Raw genomic sequence first — 23,981 nt, 5'->3', positions numbered from 1 at the left:
CCTTACGTCTCTCAATGCAATGGTGAGGGCCTGGGGAGGGAGGAAGCCCGGGCTTCACAGAGGACAGAGCTACAGTGAAGCTCCTACTGCACGAAGCAGCTAAGGAGGTGGGGCGGCCTGGAGAGGAACGTAGGCGTGGCCTTGAACGAATGGGCAGGGCGGAGGGGGTGTGAGGAGGCTGTCGCTAAGTCTCGGGGCAGGACTTGAGTGGGTGGGGCGGGGCTTACCTTTGAACGGCGCGTGATCCAAATGGGATAGGGATTTGTCAGGCAGGGATCAGGGCTGAACCCTGTACACTGCACCCTGAAGCTTGCACCCCGCATCCGGCATCCTAGCCGACACCAGCGCTCAGGCGAACGGGACCAGCAGAAGATGGGGCGGAGCCGAAGAGGGGGACTTGAGCGTGAGGAGGGGCGGGACCACGAGAAGGGGGCGGGGCTGGGGAGCAGGGGTGCGGGTGTTTGTGTTGGAAAATCCAACTGCGCCACTGGGCGGAGCGGCCCCCCCAGCCCCGGCCTGGGAGAAGGGGGGGCCGCTCGACCCCCTGGGAGACCTTGCGGAGCCTGAACACCTGGGACCCCCCAGAACCAGGTAACGGGGAGCTGCGAGGACATCTGGAAAGAGGGAAACTCTGTGTGCAGGGGTCAGGACGCCTAAGTCTGGAGGGGTAGAGCTGGGGATGGACGTTTGGGTCTTGGGAAGGGCACTGGGAAGAAGACTGGGGCGAAGGTCATGGGTCCCCTAGAAGAGAGTACGGCGGGGAAGGAGGAAGACCTGGGAGGCAGATATGTCAGGTTCCGGATGTCCAGAGAGGCCTGAAAGGACTCCAGTTCCCCTTGGGCTGCAATTCCTCTTCTCGACTCCTGGGCGGGGTGCGGTGGTCCTCACTGAAAGGCAGGACTAAAGGGCAGAGTTTGCAGACAAGCCAATGAATGCCCTGACCTATTGAGGTCAGATGTGGTCAGACTGGGGTGTGTCCCGGTCCCAGGGCTACTTTAAGTCTCCCTCCAGTTCTCTGCATGGGTGAGGAGTAGAAACCTCAGTCTGACCTTCCCAGCGGTCCCGAGAGCCTCCCAGCAGTAGCCTTCGCCTCCATCCCACTCTCACCACTGCATCCTGCCTTCACTACGCCCCTCCCCGCTAGTCTCCTCATCCCTGGTCCTGCCCCCACTCTGCCGTTCCCGAGCCCTCGCGGGCCCCGCACAGCTTCTCCGTGCGGAATCTTCCCAGAGCAGCCACGAGATGGCGAGGGCGAGACGCGCACCCAGGGCGGCGGGGACTGCAGGTGCGAGACGTGACCGTGAAGATAGCTGAAGCCCCCCGTCCCGGTCCGAGGGAAAAGTAGGCTGAAGCCCCCATTTGACTTCCTGTCATCTGGGCCCCTTCACAGGAAATTGTGGGCTGGAGGTGGCAGGGCAGAAGATGGAGAGAGGACTCTGGGGACTCAGTCTCCACCTCTCCGGGCCCGGGTAAATTGCGGGGGGGACACGCGGGATGGTTGCTAAGCGACGTAGATTCGCTTCCCGTTTGCTGCAGCTTATGGCTGTGACGCTGGGTGGAGGTTGAAGAGAGCGGTGGCCCTGGAGACTGTGGGGAAGGTCGAGGGCAGGACGCCTGGTTCCCGAGACGGGAAGAGCCCTGGGAGGAAGGCGGGGAGGCAGCGAGCTGCGCCGCGACCGGAGGGGATTCGGCGATTGTCCGGAAGGGGGCACCTGAGGCGCGGCGTTCACCTCAGCTCCCCTTCTCTCCCCGGGGTGGCTTGCCCAGTTGCCAGAGTAACTGGAGGGCGAGACTTGCGAGCCGGATTCCCAAACTCTCCCGTCCACCCAATCCGCTCCAGCGGTTGGCCCTGACGTCAGGGCCCTGACAGCCAATGGGGAAGGGTCATGATAGCGACGGGAAAGGGAGAGGGGAGGGGCAGCGGCGGAGGCTGGGAGGCGGCAGCTGCCCGGGACCCGCACGTGCACTCCCACACGCTCGCGCCCACCCCCCAGCCCTGGGCCGCACGCGCCCGAGCACCCCCTTGCGCCTGCGCGGCGAGCCGGGCGCCCCCTTCCCAGTGTGGAGTCCGTGTAAAGCCGCCCGAGGCTGCGCTCCTCAGCCCCTGGGGACTCCCACGTCTCGGTCGGTCTGCACCGTTTCGCGGGTCGTGACCATAATGCCCAGCCTCGCTCAGGAGGGCCGACTACCTGTTCCCCACCTACCCCCAGCTGGCGCCCCACACTCCCAGGTGGGCTGGGCGGAGCTGTGGTTTCCGGCCCCATCTGCTCGGCCGCTGCCTTCCCGGGCTCTGGCTTACGTTGCTTCCCCAAGAGAAAGCGAGCGGGTACCAGCGCCCCTTCCCGAGGCTTCTCCCTCCCGGGCCCAGCTGCTGTTGGTGGCGGGGGAGGGCACTGCGGGGAAGCCCCGGACGGCCCAGGTGACTCTTCTGGGCCATCACGCCCCTTCTTCGCGTGAATTCCTGCTCTTTGATGTGCACCAAAACCCTTCCCATTCCTAATGTTTCCTTCTCATTCGCTCCGGCGTTCTTTGCACCTCCCTCGGCTCCTTTCGGGCTGTCTCTCCCTGTCTCCACTCGTCCTTCTTCGCTTCTCCCGGTTATATAACTCTTCCTCTTGCCGTGTCCTGGTTTCAACTCCACAGACTCCGCCCTGGAACAGCGCGGGGAGGGGCGGGAGAGTTGGGGACCCAGACAGATTCCGGCTGGCGGCCGGCTGGGGCACGGGGGATCCTGCAGATGGAAGACGGAGCCCCAGCGGGACCCGGTGCCCCCGTCCCCGCCTGCCGGCCCCCACCGAGGTCTTGCCCGAGAGAGAGAAGGCACAGTATCTCCGAGGGGCGTGTCGGGCTGACTCCCGTCAGAAATGTGGGTTGGGAGGTCAGGGCTGCAGGTGGAGAAGAGGAGGCAGGCAAGAGGCATGAGTCCCTGAGATTGGAGTCGTATGGGGTAAAAGAGATAAGGACGCCTGGGTTCCTTCCTACGTCTCCTTTTTGGATTCCCAGAATTCCTAAGGGTGTTTCCAGGAAGCTTAGCACACCCCCTCCGCCCCATAGGGGTCAAAGGTCTGTGTTAGAGGTGGCCTGGGATGATGTCACCAGTGCACGTGCCCTGGGACGGTTGCCAGGCAATGAGGCTTCCTCCCCCTTCTATTCCCTCCCACCTCTGCCCCGAGTCCAGTTCCAGTCCCGTGCCATCTCTTTCCCCTCTCCCTTCCCTTGGTCTTAGCATCCTGCAGGTGGGAAACCCCGGCCTGGAGTTTTGTGAGGGGGAGGGGCACGGGTGTGGTGTGGCTGAAAGACTTTGCCCCTTTGCTTGGGCTGAGGGAGCCTTGGGTCACTTTTCCCTAGATTGGCACAGAAGAGCTTCTCCTCCAAGCCTCCGCCCCCATAGAAAGAGCTACCTAGCAGTCTTTTTACTTTCCCACCTGCTGCATGGCCAAGTGTCCTATTGCCCCCTTACCCAGATTAATTTGAAGTGGGAGTGGTTGCAAGACAGAAGAGCTGTGTGTAGTATGGGGGTTCACTACACACCAGCTTATCCCGAACGTCCCCTTAATGGCACACCCCTATCTACAAACAATGAAAGGAAAAGGGCCAAGAAACAGTATTAGGCTGGAAAGTCAGGGTCTTTATTGTGTGTATGCCGGTGAATCGGTCTGTAGCCTCTCACTAGGTGGAGGGGGACTCGGTTGCTTGCTCTGGCTGCTCTTCTCTACTAAGTTCTGGGGTTGGAGATGGTCTTGGAATAAATCAGCTTGTACTTTTATGGACCTTAGAGCTTGGGCTGTCAGATCAGACCTGTATTCTAATTCCAGCTCTGTCACTTAGTGGCTACTGGAACTTGGAAAGGTCACAACCTCTCTGAGCCTTGCATTTTTAATCTTGAACATTTAAATATCAATACCTACCTTGAAGGCCGCTGCCAGGAAAAAAATGAGATAATTTATGCAAATCACTTAGCACAGTGCCTGGCACAGAATGAACACAGAATGAGTGCTTGTTGTTATGAAATACTTTTATTGTTAAATGGTGTTATTAGTTTATTATTATTCCTGTGAGCCTGCTCCAAACCAGCAGTGACCCTAGGAGTTTGTTAGGGGGGAGTGAATAGTTTGTGTTAATTTGGAGATTTGGGTTAGGGGGCTGGGGATTAGCTTTAACTGCTTTGTGCGTTTTATTTGATGAAGGCTTTAGGCAGATTTGTATTGCTTTCTTTAGGATTATTTTTTCCCCTCTTGGAGAAGAAATAGCTAAGACTATTCCGTGGGCCTTGAAAATAAAATAATTGTATTGTGGTTCTTGATTTTGAAGCAAGACCCCAGTCCCCTCCCATGTTGTTCTCTGGAGCCTTTCATTTTGCAAAGGGACTCCACAGTTTCTCTAGTGGGGACAAGGCTAGGCTTAGGGGTGTGTAAAAGGTTGGGGTGGGTGGGTGGAGAGAGACTAGTGCTGGGGGCTGGAGGGGGGCGGGTAGTTAAAGGAAGAGACCGGAAGGGAGGAGGAGGGAGCCTGCTGGTGGGGAGGGAGGGAGGGGAGGAGGAGGTGGAGGAGGAGGAGGAGGAGGAGGGAGGGGGTTGGGGAGAGCCTGCTACAGTTCTTTGTTTGACTCCGGGACTCAGGGACGGGGAGGAGGAGGGAGGGAGGCAGAGGCTGCAAGCGCCGGGGCAGGCCCAGGAGGCAGAGGAGGGACCGTCTCCCCCGCCCCCCCAGCCCCCACTCCCCCCCCTGCTGCTTCCCCCCCTCCCTACCCGGACTCCGGGGGCACCGCCGGGGGACAGACACCCAGCAGGTAACCCTGGCCTGGCTCGCCCTCCCCTCTCTGATTTTCCTCCACACCCTCCCGGATGACCCCTTTTCCCCTTCCGTCTCCCCATTTTCCCCCTGGCCTTGCCTCTTTTCCCTGGCCTTCCGTTTTCCATCGCCCCCACTTGGGCTTGTCGCCCGCTGGCCGCGCCGGCGTCTCGTGCAGCCTGATTCCCTTCTCCTCACCCAACAGCCTGTGTGCCCTAGGTCTGCCCAAGGCACCTTTTGGGGGCTCTGTCTGGCTGCTTCTTTGGGCTCTTGCTTTCCTTCCGATCTGTCCCCTGGGGGCGGAGGGAGTCCCTGCCTTTTCTTGCTCCCCCCCAGTTCCCCGCCCCCCCAGCTCTGGCCCCTTTTCTCCTTCTAGCAGTCTCTAGGGGTGGGGAGATAACCGGAATTTAGGGGGCCCCCTGGAGGGGCAAGGGGCTATGTGTGTAGGGTGGGGGTGGGGGGGCAGTTAGAGACCTGGCTCCCTCTCTGTTGTCCCTTTAAATGGCCCTCACATTTCTGGGGACTTGGGGGGGGGAGGTGGCAAGCAGCCTGCCTGGGGGGCAGGGCCCTTGGTTCGTCCACACAATCAGGGGTGGTAATGATTTAAAGGGACAGCCTCGGTGTGGCCGCTGCCACCCTGTGCTGGCGGGAGGGGGAGCCGGCAAGCCATGTCTGGGGAGGCTTGGCTGGTAAGCAGGGCATTTAAGGCTGAGTCTGTTGCGGGGCCTGCCAGGTCTGGGACAGTGCTGCGGCTGGGAAGGTGCAAGGAGGGGTGACAGCCTGCCTGGGGGGTACACAGCCTGGGCTTTCTCCAGGGCCCCACCTTTGGGTACATGACTCCTTGGCCAAGAATCCTTGAGTCCAAACTATGGAGCCTGTCGGCCACCAGGTGGGGGACCACCAGCTGGTCTGCAGGTCAGTGGCCTGGCCTGGGCACTTTGGAGCTGGCACTTAAGCTTCCCCTTTTGTTGTTTGGCTCTGTGCACAAGAAAGCCCCAGCCCCTCCCCCAACCCAGCTCCCCCTTCCCATCCACATGCCCCCCTCACACATACACACACACACACACACACACACACACAAACACACACACCCCAGCTGTTGGACAGATGAATTACAGCCTCCGGCTTGGGGCCAAGGCTGGTGAGTGATTAAAGCTCTGGGGCTGGCCCTTTAAATGGCTGTTAGCCCCTCCCCCACTCTGTTGTCCAGACACCCCTCACACACGCCTCTGACCCCCTTGGCCTGTCCTAACGTCGGCCCACTAGACTAGCCCTTCCCAAGTCCCTTCCCCTAGCACAACCACAAAACACAGATGCTAGACTATAGATACTCCCTGCTCCCAGGTTGTGAGCCTCCCTGTCCTGGAGAGTTCCAACCTCAAGCTCCCTTCCCCAGAGGAAGGGCCTGGCCTGCCTGACCTCACCCACCTACAGCTGACCACTACCCTGGCCCAGGGAGGGGACCTTGGTGGGTCAGAAATAGCACCTCCCTGGGGGCAGTGTCATCAGCAGCCACAGAAGCTTGCAGAACATTGCATCATGGAGACTGGGGGCTAGAGGCCTGAGTCTCTGGGGCAGGGGGAAGGACGGGGGCTGGAGGGCCAAGGAATATAGAGATTAGATTAGGAGCCCAAGTGTTAGGGTCCATAAGGGCAGAGAACTATGACTAAGGGAGCAGAAAACAGGTTCCTGAGGAGCGAGTCTGAGGTGAGGGGCCACTTAACTCTGACCCCTGGATGGACACCTGATTCTTGGCCTTGGACTTACACTAAAAGACCTAGCTTCTTGTCTCTGAGGGTTGGGAAGGGAGTGGGCCTCTATCACCTTCTTAGGCCACATAAGAGGAAGGAGGTGATGGGGAAACAGGATATTGCCTTGGCGGTGGCAGGGAGGGGAGGTTTGCAGCAGAGGCTACTTCCAGGCTCAGGCCCAGAGTCATAGTTCTTGCAGGGGAGGATGGCCCCTCCCTGTTGGTCCCGTTCATCTAGTCTGGCTACCTGTGCTGCTAGCCAAGACCTGCCTGCACCCGCCTAGGGGAACAGGAGGGGGCAGAGTCCAGAGGGTGGGGTTGACTGTCTTCTGTCTTGATAACGTTGGAGAGGATACAGAGCTGAAGGAAGCAGGTCTGCATGTCCTGGTGCTAGAACTCAGGCTGGCTTGGGTATAGATGATAGGGCAGCTGGGGTAACTCTGGGGCCAGGGAGTCTCAGCAGGAGGGTCCTGTCAGAAGAGGGATGAGGGGTTGGGTATCTGCTGTAGACTTACTCACAGGCCATACCAGCCTGCTTCCCGAAGGGGAAGGTTGGATGACCAGTTTGGGGATGGCTTTTTCTGGTTGCCACGGAAACAGATTCTCCTATCCTATCTGACCACCAGAGCCAGGTTTCTCCTTACTGAGGGGGCAGGAAGCCCAGGGAAATTCTCCAGCCTGGGAGACCCCACCTCTAACTGACTTTTTTCTTTTAGGTTCCCCCCAGGGCAACATGCCAGCCCCGTAGCACTACCCACCCCACCCACCGTGGTCTGTTGTACCCCACTGCTGGGGTGCTGGTTCCAATGAGACAGGGCACACCAAACTCCATCTGGTAAGTCCTGTCTGAGTGACCCTCTCTCCCCAGCAGTCTAACTGCATCACATGGTTGGAGTTGCTTGGTATGATCTGGATCATGCCCACTCTTCAGAATGGTCTAGTCCAATTCTGAGCACCTCACCATGTGGTGCTTGAGTGGTTCAGCCCTCCTGGTTTATGGACCTCCCTTCTATCTCCTATAAATGGTTCAGCCCTATACTTCACCAGCCTCTCCACTACTACCAAAAAATCTTCTCCCCACTATCTCCCCAGTGCTACAACTCAGTTGCTTATTGAATGAAGATGGAGTTTGCAAGCTGAAAGTGGGATATGAGTTACCCTGGAGGAATTTTTTCTTGGGAGGAGAAGGGCTTTGCCTCTATAAGAGTTGTTGAACACCCTGGCTTTTGGAGGGTGTTCAGAAATTGATTTGGGGAGATACTGGAGATCACCACCAGCCACAGCAATCTTGGCATTTCACCTTTCCTTCCAGATCTCTTTAGGTCCCATTCTCTTCCCACTGCACTATAGCATTTGCCCCCATACCTATGTCTTAACCTCTTCTGCTTACGTCTCTCCTCTCAGTTCTCTGCCTGAAGCCCTGCTTTATTTCCCATTCCTTTGTTGGAGAAAATGGAAGATAATCCCTAAGTCAGGGGCTTAAGTTTTCTGTGTGTTGTTCTTCCCCATTACATATTGGGCTTCTTGAGTGGAACTGTTTTCTTCTATGTATCTCGCTATTTTGCATGATGTTTTGCACATTGGGTGCGTGGTGGATTTGTGTTGAATAATGTTAACTGAATGAGCTTCATTACCAAGAACCTATGATTTCTGAGATCTGCTGCACAGCCTCCTACCTTCTTCTCTAGAGAACATGAGGAGGGTAACATGGGTAGAGCTGAGAGGAAGGCTGACCAGGAGATGGTCTGTGAGGATAAAACTAAAAGAGGGAGAGTAGGACAGAGCCAATATAGAAGAGTGGTAAGAATGTGGCTCAGGAAAGAAGCCTAGCTTTCATTCTTCACTTGCAGAATGATTTGGCCAAGTCACCTAGCCTCTCTGGGTCTCAATTTCCTTATCTGTAAAATTGGGTAATCAAAGTACCTTCTATGTCAGGTTTTGGGGAAGGGTGAAAAGAAAAATGCTTGTAAAATGCTTAATGCAGTGCCTGGAATGTAATAAATATTCACGAAATGCTAGCAATTATCATCACAGTAGCAGCCACAGGGAACTGTGAGAATAAACAGGGCTGTCAAGGGATGGGACAGAACTTGATTGAAGGTGGACGGACCTCCAAATACTTGATTCGAAACAGAATGATCACTGATCCAGCAAGATGTGAGGAGCGTAGCCAGGAGTCAGGAGGGTGGGCCTGCTCCAGTGTCGCCCCGACTCTGTTCAGTAACATGAAGGCAAACACAGAAGGGCATGTGCAGAGGCACACGTGATCACGCTAGTGATGCAGAGGCAGACCCAGACAAAAGACCGAGACAGGAGCTAGGCAGACACACAGACAGAGACAGCCCCGCGGAGTCATGTAGACAGGGATAATGACAGGAACGCGTCAGACACAGGCACAGAGGGAGACAAGATGAACAGATATGCAGGTGCACACGGAGACAGACACCGGGACCCACGCACAGCCGACCGTGTCAGACAGACTGGTGAACACAGCGCCCAGTCAGAGGCAGACACAAGGCCTGCAGTGACACACAGCGGGCCGGGGCCGGCACCGTCACTCCTTGGTGGGGGGCGGGGAGGGGCCGGCAGCCGGGGAAAAGCTGGGGAAGGGAATCCCGGGCGGGCGGCCTGCCCGGGTGGCTGAGTCACAGCGGAGCCTCAGCCGGCGGCCCTCCCCTCCGCCTCCCCCTCCCCCAGGTAAGAAGCGAGCTTGTAACCCCTCGCTTCCACCGGGAGTGATGAGGACAGGCAGGGAGCGGGTTGCGACGAGGGTCCCGGACCGCCCCACACCGGCGCGCACGCTGCGTGCCCGCTGACTGCCTGCTCGGTAAAACCCTATCTGCGGGCTCTTATCTCTGGCCGTCACGTGAGTTTGCGTGCGCACTTCAGGCCTCTTACCACGCGTCCCGCGCGGCTCCGGCGCTGCGCAGAGGGGTTCGTCGGCTCAAGCCCAGAGAGAGTTAAATGGGTGTGATTGATGGAGTGGTTCTCTCTTGGGGCTCCCGCGGGCGGTGGGGGGTCGGTTAAAGTCCCGAGTCCAGGGCCCGGATGGAGGGGGCGGAGCTGTGCTTTGCCGGGAGTGCCCGGATGGGGAGGGCGTGGCCTCGGCGGGAGCGGAATTAACCCTTTCAGAGCGGCTGGCTCCCGAGGTTGTGGGTAGGGTCGGGAGAAGCTGGAATGTCTGCCCCAGAAGTATAATAGACTTCGCAGCCTGGCTCTGACCGCGTGCGATTAGCTCTCGCCTGTCTTGGAGGAGTCTGTGGGTTTCAGTCTTTGTGGCTGTTGGTGGTCCCCTCCCCTTGGTTAGTATACTAGGACACCGGGAGTCAGGAGGGCTATTCTTGCCCCACAGCGAGAGTGGAGGTGAGAGTGGAGCGCGAGCCAGTGGCGGCTGGGGAACAGGTGCGAACGCCGCGTTGGGGCTGCCCGGCGCAGGGCGGGGGCATCGTGGGGGAAGACGAGAGGGGAAATTCCGCGGGACCGGTGGTGAGCCGGTGTGTAGGCTGAGGAGTTGTGTCTGCCTCTGACTGTGTGTCTGTGTGTGTTCAGGGAGGCGGGGGCTGAGTCAGTGGGAAGAGGGGAAGGTTTTCTGGGTGACTCACGCTCCCTCACCCCAAGCCTGAATCAGACCCCGAGGGAGGGCTTTGAACGGGGGGCGAGAGTCAAGCGCCTGTGTCCCGGGTTCGGACAAGGATCCGAGGGGGCTGGTGAGAATGAGTGTGTGTTTAGTGTACAGGAAGTTTTGTCTCCAAGTGAGGGCTTTGTATTCTTGGGTGCTGGCTTTGTGGATAAAGGTGGAAGAACAGGGGGCTGGAGGGACCGCACTCACTCGCTTAGGGAAAGCTGAGTCAGTTCCCCGTGGGAAAGGGGAAGTGCAGAGGGGAAGTGTCATCATCGCAGAAGGGGAAGCTGCGTTTCCTGGTAACTGGCAGCGCTCTCGGGACCACTTCCCAAGCAGGGATCTGCCCCTCTGTTGTCTGGTTCCCCCGGCTCCCCGTCCACGTCTGGTCCCTGGGTCTCCTCCCCGCCTCTGCCTTGGTACTCGGGTGGGGGAAGTCAGCCAGGGCTCTACTTGACCCCAGTTCAGCGCTGTACCGGACTTGGTTACTGACAGAAAGGCTGCTGCCTTTGGTAAGGAGAGGGTTCTGACAGTAACTCCACGTGAATCGCGGAGAGGGTCCGCGGGGCCCAAGCGCCCACCAGGGTTCGGCGGAGAGTCGCACGCAGGGCCCTATAGGGTCCAAGCGCTTCCATGCAAACAAACGACCTTGCTCCTGGGGGAAGGAAGGCTCTTTTCGCCAGAAACCCGTCTGCCCCTGTGGGCTGGGTGGAAATTTCCCCACAGCGCAGACTTCTCTCAGCAAAGGCGAACTTTCCAGCCGCCCCCAGCCCCTCGTCGCGCACTCTCCCCCGGCTTCCTGCCCGGCGCTCGCTCCAGCTGGAGCGCTGGCCCCGCCCCCGCCGCTTTGTACTCGACACTCGCCTCTCGCTGCTCTTTGTACTCTAGACTCTCAATGGACCGATCCCGGGAGCGAAGCCGGCTCCCTACCTGCGGGGACGCCGGGTAGGCGCGGAGACTCAGCTCCAGAGGGGCGAGAAGGAAGAACTGGGGCTAATGGGAAGGTGTCCAGGAGAGGGGAGCGTAGTGCCAGTCGGGGGTCCAGCCGGCGCCGTTGCAAAGGGGTGGGGGGGGGCGTGAAGGAGGAAGTGAAACGGGTTCTGGGTTCTTTAAGGGAGTGGGCGGTGAGAGTGGGACAAGGGTGATGTCACTGCCTGTCGGGCCCCGCCCTCCTCCCTCCCTCAGGACCCCCCCCCGCCCCGTACATTTACACACACCGCTTCCGCTGCGCAAGTAGCCACGTCACGGGCAACCCCCGAAATCCCCCCCTCCCTTGGGGGGCGGGGGCCACGTGGGCCGTGGGGAACCGCGTGGCCCCGGCGGGGAAGGGCAGAGAGGATACGCGAGCCACGAGAGAGGGGCCACTTGGGACCGCGGTGCCTGACTTCTCGGAAGTTGGGGGACTACAGGGAGTTTGATTTTGGGGGTCGGTCGGCATTGAAGACCCAGAAAGCCAGGGGAAGTAGAGGAGCTGGAGGAACTGGGTATGAGACTGGGGGCTTGACCAAGGTTTGGGTCGGGGTCAGGCATTGGGGGTGGAGCGCCCTGCTAGCGCCGCGGACGGGTCTGGGTGCTGTGGAAGTCGCCGTGGCTGGCCAGCCCTAAGCAGTTCTTAGGGGCGCTGGGGTGAGGAGGTCAGTCACTGGGCAAGGTGAAGTGAGGAAGGGGAGGGATGTCTGTTTTGCATTCCGCATCCATCTGCTGTCCGTCGGTCTTGTGATGGCCGGCGCGGGGCGACTCGAGCGGCCTGGCCGTGACCACCGGGCTCTGGGTGCGTGAGGCTTGCGGGTAGCGCCAGCCCACACGCGGGCCAAGCGTGCGACTCACCGCCCTCATCCGCACGCGTCTTGTCCTGGCGTCCTGGCTGCCTTCTGGCCCTGCCGGCCAGAGTGTCAGATCCTAGATGGTGACCCTAGGTAGGAGCCGTGGGGTCACATCGGGGTCACCCGGGGCTAAGCCCGTCTGACCGGCTCCGGCGCCCTTCCTCCCCCAGCCTCGGCTGCTGGGCTCACCTCGCTCCCATTGGTTCCGGCCAGGCTGTTACTGAGGCGGAGACACGGGTGATGATTGGCTTTCTGGGGAGAGAGGAAGTCCTGTGATTGGCCAGATCTCTGGAGCTCGCCGACGCGGTGAGAGGACGCTCCCACGGAGGCCGGGTAAGCGGCCGCTGCGTTGCGGGGTGGCCTGGTGACTCCGGACTGGAAGCCTGGTAGCGCAGCCACCCCGTCCCTCCCACCGGCCTTTTGGTTCCCTGCTACACACATCCCAGCTCCCAGCCACACTCCTGGGCCTGTAGGGGCTGGCTGGATCGGGTGGGCCTCCCCTTGGGGAAAGCCAAGGCCGGGCCTTTTGCACAAATGACAGATTGGTGAATGCCACAGTCCGCTCAGCCCAGCCACTGGGCCTTGACTATGTGCTGGCCAGCTTGTCTCACTCCTTTTCCTCCTTCTGTCTGTAGAATTGGCTGTGAAAGGACCCAGGCAGCCATCTGGGGGTAGCGGGCACTCTTTATCAGAGCGGCTGGAGCCGGACCATCGTCCCAGAGAGCTGGGGCAGGGGGCCGTGCCCGATCTCCAGGGCTCCTGGGGCCACTGCTGACCTGGTAAGGGAAGATCTGGGGTCAAGCTGGCTGGGTGTACACTGGCAGCTCTGGTTTTGCCCTCAGTGAGAGCATAATTTTTTTTATGCCCAACTCAGGCTGGATGCATCGGGCAGTGGACCCTCCAGGGGCCCGCGCTGCACGGGAAGCCTTTGCCCTTGGGGGCCTGAGCTGTGCTGGGGCCTGGAGCTCCTGCCCGCCCCATCCCCCTCCTCGTAGCGCATGGCTGCCTGGAGGCAGGTGAGAACTTGGGGCCCTCTGTCTCCAGGCATATCTCTTTCCATTTCTGTACCCTTCAATCTGTGTCATTCTCCATGGGTTCCTGTCATTTTGTGGGCTTCTGTGCAGTCCTCAGATGCTTTTTCTTATTCTCTCAGCCCCCTTCTGCCTAGGTAGGACAAGACTGCTCCTTCTTGCTGTATATAATAGACTCCTTCTCTTTCCAGATGCTCAGCCAGCATTGGGCAGCCCCCGCTTCCTGCACCCCTACCCCCTTCACATGGCAGTAGTTCTGGGCACCCCAACAAACCATATTATGCCCCAGGGTGAGTGGACATTTGAAGGTTCTTGGGGTGGGAGGTAAGACCAGGGGCTTGAAAGAGTCCTCTCAAGCCCGACCCCCACCCCCACCCCCACCCCTTCTGCTCTGTAGGGTGCCCACTCCAAGACCCCTCCATGGGAAGCTGGAATCCCTGCATGGCTGTGTGCAGGCACTGCTCCGGGAGCCAGCCCAGCCAGGGCTGTGGGAACAGCTTGGGCAACTATACGAGTCAGAGCATGACAGTGAAGAGGCCGCACGTTGCTACCACAGTGCCCTTCGATACGGAGGAAGCTTCGCCGAGCTGGGGCCCCGCATTGGCCGACTGCAGCAGGTAGGATGAGGTAGGGCATGGGGGACAGGACTGTACAACTGTGCCTCTGGCTCAGTGCCCCACCTGATGTCTGCCCCTGTCCCGTGTCCCCCCACCCCCAGGCCCAGCTCTGGAACTTTCATACTGGCTCCTGCCAGCACCGAGCCAAGGTCCTACCCCCCCTGGAGCAAGTGTGGAATTTGCTGCACCTTGAGGTGAGGCTGGCGCTGAATGAGTTAGGGAGGAGGGCCAGGCTGTCCCTGCACCCGTGCCATTTTCTCTTCCCTCTTTTTGTTCTCAGCACAAGCGGAACTATGGAGCCAAGCGGGGAGGTCCCCCGGTGAAGCGAGCTGCCGAACCCCCGGTGGTGCAGCCTGTGCCTCCTGCAGCACTCTCAGGCCCCTCAGGGGAGGAGGGCCTCAGCCCTGGAGGCAAGCGAAGGAGAGGCTGCAACTCTGAACAGGTGTGGGTATATCGGGCCAGCAGGCAGTGAGGAGGGAGGACTTAGGCTGCCTAAGGAATGGGGTTCTCACACCTTTTTCTCTCCTAGACTGGCCTTCCCCCAGGGCTGCCACTGCCTCCACCACCATTACCACCACCACCGCCACCACCACCCCTGCCTGGCCTGGCCACCAGCCCCCCATTTCAGCTAACCAAGCCAGGGCTATGGAGTACCCTGCATGGAGATGCCTGGGGCCCAGAGCGCAAGGGTTCAGCTCCCCCAGAGCGCCAGGTGAGCCCCTGCCTGTTGCCTTTCACCTCTCAACTGCAAATCCCATGCTCTCTGTTCCTCATCCTGCATCCCTGTTTATCTCCTAGGAGCAGCGGCACTCGCTGCCTCACCCATATCCATACCCAGCTCCAGCATACACTGCACACCCCCCTGGCCACCGGCTGGTCCCGGCTGCACCCCCAGGCCCGGGCCCCCGCCCCCCAGGAGCAGAGAGCCATGGCTGCCTGCCTGCCACCCGTCCCCCCGGAAGTGACCTTAGAGAGAGCAGAGTTCAGAGGTCGCGGATGGACTCCAGCGTTTCACCAGCAGCAACCACCGCCTGCGTGCCTTACGCCCCTTCCCGGCCCCCTGGCCTCCCCGGCACCACCACCACCAGCAGCAGTAGCAGCAGCAGCAACACCGGTCTCCGGGGCATGGAGCCGAACCCAGGCATTGTGAGTGACAACTTTGACAACTTCGGGTGGAGGGGTGATGGGTGGAGCTCGTCTTGAGGTGGCCCGAGCTGTGCTCCAACCACCCCCTTCTACACTTGCAGCCCGGCGCTGACCATTACCAAACGCCCACGCTGGAAGTCACTCACCAGAGCCGCCTGGGGCCCTCGGCACACAGCAGTCGGAAACCGTTCTTGGGGGCTCCAGCTGCCACTCCCCACCTATCCCTGCCACCTGGACCTTCCTCACCCCCTCCACCACCCTGTCCCCGCCTCTTACGCCCCCCACCACCCCCTGCCTGGTTAAAGGGTGCGGCCTGCCGGGCAGCTCGAGAGGACAGAGAGATCTTAGAGGAGCTCTTCTTTGGGACTGAGGGACCCCCCCGACCTGCCCCACCACCTCTCCCCCACCGCGAGGGCTTCTTGGGGCCTCTGGCCTCCCGCTTTTCTGTGGGCACTCAGGATTCTCACACCCCTTCCACTCCCCCAACCCCAACCACCAGCAGTAGCAGCAGCAACAACGGCAGCCACAGCAGCAGCCCTGCTGGGCCTGTGTCCTTTCCCCCACCACCCTATCTGGCCAGAAGTATGGACCCCCTTCCCCGGCCTCCCAGCCCAGCACAGAGCCCCCAGGACCCACCTCTTGCACCCCTGACTCTTGCCCTGCCTCCAGCCCCTCCTTCCTCCTGCCACCAAAATACCTCAGGAAGCTTCAGGCGCCCGGAGAGCCCCCGGCCCAGGGTCTCCTTCCCAAAGACCCCCGAGGTGGGGCCGGGGCCACCCCCAGGTCCCCTGAGTAAAGCCCCCCAGCCTGTGCCGCCTGGGGTTGGGGAACTGCCTGCCCGAGGCCCGCGACTCTTTGATTTTCCCCCCACCCCGCTGGAGGACCAGTTTGAGGAGCCAGCCGAATTCAAGATCTTACCTGATGGGCTGGCCAACATCATGAAGATGCTGGATGAATCTATTCGCAAGGAGGAGGAACAGCAACAACAGGAAGCAGGCGTGGCCCCCCCGCCCCCTCTGAAGGAGCCCTTTGCCTCTCTGCAGCCTCCATTTCCCACCGACACAGCCCCCACCACCACTGCTCCTGCCGCCCCTGCTGCTGCCACCACCACCACCACCACCACCACGGCCACCCAGGAAGAGGAGAAGAAGCCACCACCAGCCCTACCGCCACCACCGCCTCTAGCCAAGTTCCCCCCACCCCCCCAGCCACAGCCACCCCCACCCCCACCCCCACCCGCCAGCCCGGCCAGCCTGCTCAAATCCTTGGCCTCTGTGCTGGAGGGACAAAAGTACTGTTATCGGGGGACTGGAGCAGCTGTTTCCACCCGGCCTGGGCCCCTGCCCACCACTCAGTATTCCCCTGGCCCCCCATCAGGTGCTACCGCCCCACCACCCACCTCAGCGGCCCCTAGCGCCCAGGGCTCCCCACAGCCCTCTGCTTCCTCGTCATCTCAGTTCTCTACCTCAGGCGGGCCCTGGGCCCGGGAGCGCAGGGTGGGCGAAGAGCCAGCCCCGGGCCCCACGACCCCCACCCAGCCACCCCCACCCCTGCCTCTGCCCCCTGCTCGCTCTGAGTCTGAGGTGCTAGAAGAGATCAGTCGGGCTTGTGAGACCCTTGTGGAGCGGGTGGGCCGGAGTGCCACTGACCCAGCAGACCCAGTGGACACAGCAGACCCAACGGACAGTGGGACTGAGCGACTACTGCCTCCCACCCAGGCCAAGGAGGAGGGTGGCGGGGTGACAGCAGCAGTGGTGTCAGGCAGCTGTAAGCGGCGACAGAAGGAGCACCAGAAGGAGCATAGGCGGCACAGGCGGGCCTGTAAGGACAGTGTGGGTCGGCGGCCCCGTGAGGGCAGGGCAAAGGCCAAGGCCAAAGCCCCCAAAGAAAAGAGCCGCCGGGTGCTGGGGAACCTGGACCTGCAGAGTGAGGAGATCCAGGGTCGTGAGAAGTCCCGGCCCGATCTTGGCGGGGCCTCCAAGGCCAAGCCACCCACAGCTCCAGCCCCTCCACCAGCTCCTGCACCTCCTGCCCAGCCCACACCCCCATCAGCCCCTGTCCCTGGAAAGAAGGCTCGGGAGGAAGCGCCAGGGCCACCAGGTGTCAGCCGGGCTGACATGCTGAAGCTGCGCTCACTTAGTGAGGGGCCCCCCAAGGAGTTGAAGATCCGGCTCATCAAGGTAGAGAGTGGTGACAAAGAGACCTTTATCGCCTCTGAGGTGGAAGAGCGGCGGCTGCGTATGGCAGACCTTACCATCAGCCACTGTGCTGCTGATGTTGTGCGTGCCAGCAAGTGAGTTGGCTGCCTGCTTGGCCTGGGGATAGGCTCCTTTCCCCCCATCACCCTGATGTTCCTGTCTTCATCCCACTGTCCTCCCACAGGAATGCCAAGGTGAAAGGGAAGTTTCGAGAGTCCTACCTTTCCCCTGCCCAGTCTGTGAAACCGAAGATCAACACTGAGGAGAAGCTGCCCCGGGAAAAACTCAACCCCCCTACACCTAGTATCTATGTATGTGTGCCACTTGTACTCAGAACCACCCCTACCAGTGGGTTCTAAGACAGTGCTGGGGACAGCTGGGGTGCTCTGAGCCTGGGCCAGGGCTCTGACCCCAGCTCTTCTGGTCATGTCTCAGCTGGAGAGCAAACGGGATGCTTTCTCACCCGTCCTGCTGCAGTTCTGTACAGACCCTCGAAATCCCATCACGGTGATCCGGGGCCTGGCGGGCTCCCTGCGGCTCAGTGAGTATGGGAGGCAGAGTGTCAGGGAGGGCTACAAGGGTCTGGGGAATGTGGGATCCTCTGAGAAGTCCCACACCAGAAGACCCACAGTGGCTATCAGGAGTCCTCTGAGTGATGAGTCGGCTGGCCTTGGGCTCTTCTCCTATCTGTCTGTCTATCCCCAGCATTTGGCAAGGGAGAAGGGGCCACAGTCAGGGCCCTAGTCATTTCTGAATTTTTTGGTGATTAAGGATGAGAAGAATACAGATTTTAGAATACCCCTTAAGACATGATTTTGGGGCTCTCTCTCTTTCAGTCTTTTATTGCGCAAAATTCCAAACACAGAAAATTAGAGGAAACTGTATAGAAATATAAAGGTCAATCTTGTCTCCTTTATACCTGTATACCTCCCTTCTCCACACTGAGTTATTTAAAGCGCATTTCAGGTTTTCACTTGACTGAATCTTTAATTGGGTCCAGTGGTATCTCAAAGCAGCTGCTGTTTTGACTAGAAAGATTCCAAATGGGGAAAAAGAGAACCCAACATTCATTGAGCACCTACTATGTGCCAGGTGCGGTGCATATGGCCACGTGTACACCTGAGGACACTGGTCGAGGGGCTGAGTCCTTGAGCAGCTGCAGGAGAAAGAGGGCTGGTGAGGATGCAGATAGAAGCTAGCACGCCCAGTTTCCTGTGGGGCCAGGGTTTCTGCCTATTCCTCCTGGGCTGAGCTTTGCTAAGCCTAGGACCACCCTGTCAGAGGCCAGAGGAGGAAGAAAGGGAAAGGGTCTGTCAGGTCCTTGGTCCCTATCTTCTGCCTCTGCCCCGACGCCCTACTTGGCCCTCCCTTGCAGACTTGGGCCTGTTCTCCACCAAGACACTGGTGGAGGCGAGTGGCGAGCACACCGTGGAGGTCCGCACGCAGGTGCAGCAGCCCTCAGATGAGAACTGGGACCTAACAGGCACTCGACAGATCTGGCCCTGCGAGAGCTCCCGTTCCCACACCACCATTGCCAAGTACGCACAGTATCAGGCTTCATCCTTCCAGGAGTCTCTGCAGGTGAGAGGAGAACGTGGCACGAGGCAGGTCCTGGGACTGGGGGTGCGGTGGGAGGGCTCTTGGAAGGTCTCTGACCCAGGCCTGCCGACCCTCTGGCTGAGCAGGAGGAGAAGGAGAGTGAGGATGAGGAGTCAGAGGAGCCGGACAGCACCACAGGAACCCCTCCTAGGTACGGTACCGGTGTGTCCCTTCCCTTCCTGCCTCCTTCCCCTCCCTCTGCTCTCCTAAAACCTGTGCTCTTCGCCCCAGCGGCAGCGCACCAGACCCGAAGAACCATCACATCATCAAGTTTGGCACCAACATCGACCTGTCTGATGCCAAGCGGTCAGTGGGGCTGAGGCTAGCAAAGCTGGGGCAGGAATGCTGCTGGGACCTCGCGGCAGGGGCGGGGTGGAGCCTCTCACTCTCGTCGCACTTTCGCACCGCAGGTGGAAGCCCCAGCTGCAGGAGTTGCTGAAGCTGCCCGCCTTCATGCGGGTAACATCCACGGGCAACATGCTGAGCCACGTGGGCCACACCATCCTGGGCATGAACACGGTGCAGCTGTATATGAAGGTGCCCGGCAGCCGAACGCCAGGTGCGCTCCACGCCTGGGCGCGCCGTTTCGGGAAGCGCAAGAGGAGGGGTTGGCGGCGGCGCTCAGCCGTCAGCCAATGAGGGCAGAGGGCGGGGCTGGCGGGGATTGCAGCTCTGACCGGGCCAGCCATGCCGTTCTCTGTCGACCCCTGCAGGCCACCAAGAGAATAACAACTTCTGCTCCGTCAACATCAACATTGGCCCAGGTGACTGCGAGTGGTTCGCGGTGCACGAGCACTACTGGGAGACCATCAGCGCCTTCTGTGACCGGTGCGTGCTGTCCCACGCGAGTCAGTCTGCCGCGTCCCCGCCCTTGGTCCCCAGTTCCCACCTGACCTTGTGGCCACCTCGCAGGCACGGCGTGGACTACTTGACGGGTTCCTGGTGGCCAATCCTGGATGATCTCTATGCATCCAATATCCCTGTGTACCGCTTTGTGCAGCGCCCTGGAGACCTCGTGTGGATTAATGCGGGGACTGTGCACTGGGTGCAGGCCACCGGCTGGTGCAACAACATTGCCTGGAACGTGGGGCCCCTCACCGGTGAGAGGGTGGGGCAGGTGTTGGCGGGGTGTGGGGCCTCAGCGGCAAGGGGCTGTGAGGAGGGGCTTGGAGATTCGCCAGCAGGGAGGGAAAGGGCTTGGGCCTAGGTATCTGGGGGCTGTGTGAGAGTCCTATTGTGATCGCCTCTGGCCCGCAGCCTATCAGTACCAGCTGGCCCTGGAACGATATGAGTGGAACGAGGTGAAGAACGTCAAATCCATCGTGCCCATGATCCACGTGTCATGGAACGTGGCTCGCACGGTCAAAATCAGCGACCCTGACTTGTTCAAGATGATCAAGTGAGGACCCTGAGTGGGAGCCCATCTCCACCTACCCGATCCCTGTTCTAGTTCTTCCTGTCTGACTGCGCCCCATTCTTCACCTCTCTCCATCCGTGTCTGCCTGTGCCTCAAGCGTTACTATGCTGGGAAAGCTACCTAGGTCCCTGGTCTTGACCTTTCCTAGTGGTCCAAATAGACAAAAGCCACAGGAAATCTCACCTATGACAGATGCCCAGGACAGAGGATGGGACCTGGACATGAAGCGGGGAGGGCCCTGGAGCCGCCCCTCTGCCCCTGCTCCAGCCCTGCCCCAGCCCTCCCTGCCGGTGGCCTCAATACAACCCCATTGTTCCCCAGATTCTGCCTGCTCCAGTCCATGAAGCACTGTCAGGTCCAACGTGAGAGCCTGGTGCGGGCAGGGAAGAAAATCGCTTACCAGGGCCGGGTCAAGGACGAACCAGCCTACTACTGCAACGAGTGCGATGTGAGTGGGCCGGCTCTCCTGCGCCCCCTGAGTGTGTCCACAGTGGCGCTCCCTCCTCCTGACTGCCCCCTCCTCCCTGCCCCAGGTGGAGGTGTTTAACATCCTGTTCGTGACAAGTGAGAACGGCAGCCGCAACACGTACCTGGTACACTGCGAGGGCTGTGCCCGGCGCCGCAGCGCGGGCCTCCAGGGCGTGGTGGTGCTGGAGCAGTACCGCACGGAGGAGCTGGCGCAGGCCTATGACGCTTTCACGCTGGTGAGGGCCCCGCGGGTGCGCGGTCAGCGGAGGAGGGCACTGGGGCAGGCTGCAGGGATGGGCTTCAGGGGCTTGGCCGTGCCTGCCCCTGAGCCACTGCCGGCTTTGTCCCCACAGGCCCCCGCCAGCACGTCGCGATGAGGCCAGACGCCCCGCCCGCCCGCCTGCCGGCCCTCGCAGGGCGCCGCGGGGCCACCAGCACACGCCTAGGCTGGACCTGGGTCCCGCCTCTGGCCGGGAAGGGGGTCGGGCCCAGCCCTTCCACCCCATTGGCAGCTCCCCTCACTTAATTTATTAAGAAAAACATTTTTTTTTTTTTTTTAGCAAATATGAGGAAAAAAGGAAAAAAAATGGGAGACGGGGGAGGGGGCTCGCAGCCCCTCGCCCACCAGCCCCTCCCCTCACCGACTTTGGCCTTTTTAGCAACAGACACAAGGACCAGGCTCCGGCGGCGGCGGGGGTCACATACGGGTTCCCTCACCCTGCCAGCCGCCCGCCCGCCCGGCGCAGATGCACGCGGCTCGTGTATGTACATAGACGTTACGGCAGCCGAGGTTTTTAATGAGATTCTTTCTATGGGCTTTACCCCTCCCCCAGAACCTCCTTTTTTACTTCCAATGCTAGCTGTGACCCCTGTACATGTCTCTTTATTCACTTGGTTTATGATTTGTAATTTTTGTTCTTTTTTGTTTTTGGTTTTTAATTTATAACAGTCCCACTCACCTCTATTTATTCATTTTTGGGAAAACCCGACCTCCCACACCCCCAAGCCATCCTGCCCGCCCCTCCGGGGACCGCCCACCGCCGGGCTCTCCCTGCGCCCGTGTGTGTCCGGGCCCGGCCCGACCGTCTCCACCCGTCCGTCCGCGGCTCCAGCCGGGTTCTCATGGTGCTCAAACCCGCTCCCCTCCCCTATGTCCTGCACTTTCTCGGACCAGTCCCCCCACTCCTGACCCGACCCCAACCCCGCCTGAGGGTGAGCGACTCCTGTACTGTAGGGGAAGAAGTGGGAACTGAAATGGTATTTTGTAAAAAAATAAATAAATAAAATAAAAAAATTTAAAGGTTTTAAAGAAAACTATGAGGAAAAGGAACCCCGTCCTTCCCAGTCCCGGCCAACTTTAAAAACACAGACCTTCACCCCCACCCCCTTTTGTTTTTAAGTGTGAAACAACCCAGGGCCAGGGCCTCACTGGGGCAGGGACACCCCGGGGTGAGTTTCTCTGGGGCTTTATTTTCGTTTTGTTGGTGGTTTTTTGTCCACGCTGGGGCTGCGGAGGGATGGGGGGTTTACAGTCCCGCACCCTCGCACTGCACTGTCTCTCTGCCCTAGGGGCAGAGGGGTCTTCCCAACCCTACCCCTATTTTCAGTGATTTTTGTGTGAGAATATTAATATTAAAAATAAAAGCAGAAAAAAAATCCTGTTTCGCTAACGTGCTGGTTGATAGCAGGGAGAGTACCGGGAGGGCTGCAAGACCGTGATTGATGGGGAGGACTGCGCAGACCCTGGCAAGGGCGAGCCCCTCCCCGGAGGTGCCTGTGGAATGTCCAGGGCTCTGGTCCGCTCCTCAGGATGGGGGGTGCCTAATCCTACAGCCGCATTCCAGGATAAGGGGGGTGGGGAGAGGCTGGGCCGGGGGAGGGGCAGGAAAGAGGACTATAAGGCAGCGGCCCAGGCGGGCGGGATACAGGCAGGCCATGGCGGATGTCCCCGGGGCACAGCGAACGGTTCCCGGCGGCCCAGAGCCCCGGGACCCCCTGGACTGCTGGGCCTGCGCTGTGCTTGTAACAGCCCAGAATCTGCTGGTGGCCGCCTTCAATCTTCTCCTGTTGGCGCTGGTGCTAGGGACCATCTTGCTACCCGCTGTCACCATGCTGGGCTTCGGCTTCCTCTGCCACTCTCAGGTAAGCGTGCGCCCCGGGGTGTGAGTGTTGGGTGTTGGTGTGTGGTGATGCTGGCGGTGGGGTTTATGGGCCACAACTTCAACCCGCTTGGGCTGTTTCCACCGCGTGCACAGTTATGACCCAGTCGGCTTGGGCCTGACTCCTCTTCTCCCACAGTTCCTGCGCTCCCAGGCACCCCCTTGCACCGCGCACCTGCGGGACCCCGGTTTCACGGCCCTTCTGGTCACCGGATTCCTGCTCCTCGTGCCGCTGCTCGTGCTTGCTCTGGCCAGCTACCGCCGCCTCTGCCTGCGCCTCCGCCTAGCTGATTGCCTCGTGCCCTACAGCCGAGCCCTTTATCGGCGTCGGCGCGCCTCGCAGCCGAGGCAAACCCGGGCTTCACCAGGGTCCCAGGCCCTTCCCACATCAGGAAAGGTCTGGGTCTAATTATCCCCGAGTCAAGAAGAACCCTGACGGCTGCCTTCCCTCTTATTCGGCCTAAGGACTGGAAGCCCCGCATCTTCCGACCTGCCCTGCCCCCACCCCTGCCTGATCGGAGTCCTAACATCCCTTTGGGAACAGCTGCATCAGTGGACCCAGTGCTGATGAAAGCCCCTACATCTCGGAAAACCCCCTTTCCCTCCATTACCCACTTCTAAATCCTCAACTTCTGGGCTGGACCCTGCACACCTCCCCCTCAGCCCTGTCGTGAATGGGACCACAATCTCATGCCCTCCTTTTATGGGGCAGCTCATCCGGTATTTCTGGGGCTGGGGGGCGGGGCCGGAGGGGAAGGAGTGTCCACGCATCAATAAAGATTTAACGAACGTGCTCTGCGAACAGAAGGGTGGCACAAGTACAATCATCCCTGCCCTGTGCCGAGGAACAGGAAACATGTGCCAGGGCTGCAAATACGCAGAGAGGTGCATCATTCAGCCCCCTGGCCTTATCGCTTTTGTCCCTTCTTCCTGGCCAGACCTCAGAGATTTGTCCCTGACCCCAGGCATCTCCCCATCAATAGAGAGGAGGGGGCCCAGCCTCGGACGCCTGCCCTGCTCCCCTTGGGGACCTGAGCCCGTTCTCTGACCCCAGCTTAGAGGAACTCGGTGTTGCCAGGCCGGGGCGGGAAACAATGGGCCTTCCGGAGCAGGATGACACCCCCTCCCACCACAATTCTGGAGCAGCAGCGTGGGAGGGAAGATGCAGAGGCCCACCCTGGGGCCTGTTGGTCTGTCATTCAGCCCTGTCCCCCATCTCTACCTCTGAACCTGAGAGAACCTTTGGCACCCCTGGACAACCCGGTTGGGAGAGGAGGGTTGAGTGCTCCCGACTTCAGATGAAGCCTTTCCTCTAGGGGTGAGGTGTGCTATCCCTGCCCTGCCATCCCAGGTACACACAGAC

The 23,981-nt window shown here is 60.1% G+C and overlaps 2 protein-coding genes across 18 annotated transcripts; both read left to right on the top strand.

Annotated features, from left to right (window-relative positions):
* The first annotated feature begins 441 nt into the window (after nucleotides 1-441).
* On the top strand, nucleotides 442-23,416 carry KDM6B (lysine demethylase 6B). 17 transcript variants are annotated; one of them, XM_017531580.2, is made up of 24 exons: nucleotides 442-591; nucleotides 7,258-7,376; nucleotides 12,197-12,316; nucleotides 12,619-12,762; nucleotides 12,858-12,999; nucleotides 13,206-13,304; nucleotides 13,412-13,631; nucleotides 13,733-13,825; nucleotides 13,912-14,073; nucleotides 14,161-14,343; nucleotides 14,430-14,777; nucleotides 14,879-17,070; nucleotides 17,160-17,286; nucleotides 17,411-17,516; nucleotides 18,351-18,556; nucleotides 18,661-18,725; nucleotides 18,806-18,880; nucleotides 18,985-19,133; nucleotides 19,288-19,402; nucleotides 19,487-19,674; nucleotides 19,832-19,973; nucleotides 20,313-20,439; nucleotides 20,525-22,601; nucleotides 22,758-23,416. In XM_017531580.2, exons 5-23 carry the CDS (start codon nucleotides 12,863-12,865, stop codon nucleotides 20,834-20,836), a joined length of 5,046 nt encoding a protein of 1,681 aa, XP_017387069.1. In that variant the 5' UTR covers nucleotides 442-591; nucleotides 7,258-7,376; nucleotides 12,197-12,316; nucleotides 12,619-12,762; nucleotides 12,858-12,862; the 3' UTR covers nucleotides 20,837-22,601; nucleotides 22,758-23,416. The 17 variants fall into 17 exon arrangements, with proteins under 17 accessions (XP_017387069.1, XP_037595566.1, XP_037595571.1 ...); XM_037739638.1 differs by having other exon boundaries at nucleotides 12,154-12,316; XM_037739643.1 differs by having other exon boundaries at nucleotides 12,154-12,369.
* Nucleotides 22,027-23,416, top strand: TMEM88 (transmembrane protein 88). The gene is made up of 2 exons (XM_017531587.2): nucleotides 22,027-22,601; nucleotides 22,758-23,416. The coding sequence occupies exons 1-2, from the start codon at nucleotides 22,182-22,184 to the stop codon at nucleotides 23,025-23,027; spliced, it is 690 nt and encodes a 229-aa protein (XP_017387076.1). The 5' UTR covers nucleotides 22,027-22,181; the 3' UTR covers nucleotides 23,028-23,416.
* Nucleotides 23,417-23,981: the final 565 nt, after the last annotated feature.

The sequence above is a fragment of the Cebus imitator genome, unplaced genomic scaffold (assembly GCF_001604975.1).
Source record: "Cebus imitator isolate Cc_AM_T3 unplaced genomic scaffold, Cebus_imitator-1.0 Scaffold72, whole genome shotgun sequence".
Taxonomy (NCBI): domain Eukaryota; kingdom Metazoa; phylum Chordata; class Mammalia; order Primates; family Cebidae; genus Cebus; species Cebus imitator.
This window is presented reverse-complemented; position numbering and strand designations above follow the sequence as displayed.

What these genes read in the sequence shown, in the direction of transcription:
- KDM6B (XM_037739645.1), top strand. Translation starts at nt 12,863, where the DNA reads ATGCATCGGGCAGTGGACCCTCCAGGGGCCCGCGCTGCACGGGAAGCC. An exon ending in GGAATTTGCTGCACCTTGAG is followed by an intron (nt 13,826 to 13,911) that starts GTGAGGCTGGCG and finishes TTTTGTTCTCAG; the next exon opens with CACAAGCGGAACTATGGAGC. An exon ending in GACCTGTCTGATGCCAAGCG is followed by an intron (nt 18,881 to 18,984) that starts GTCAGTGGGGCT and finishes TTCGCACCGCAG; the next exon opens with GTGGAAGCCCCAGCTGCAGG.
- TMEM88 (XM_017531587.2), top strand. Translation starts at nt 22,182, where the DNA reads ATGGGGAGGACTGCGCAGACCCTGGCAAGGGCGAGCCCCTCCCCGGAG. An exon ending in GCTTCCTCTGCCACTCTCAG is followed by an intron (nt 22,602 to 22,757) that starts GTAAGCGTGCGC and finishes CTTCTCCCACAG; the next exon opens with TTCCTGCGCTCCCAGGCACC.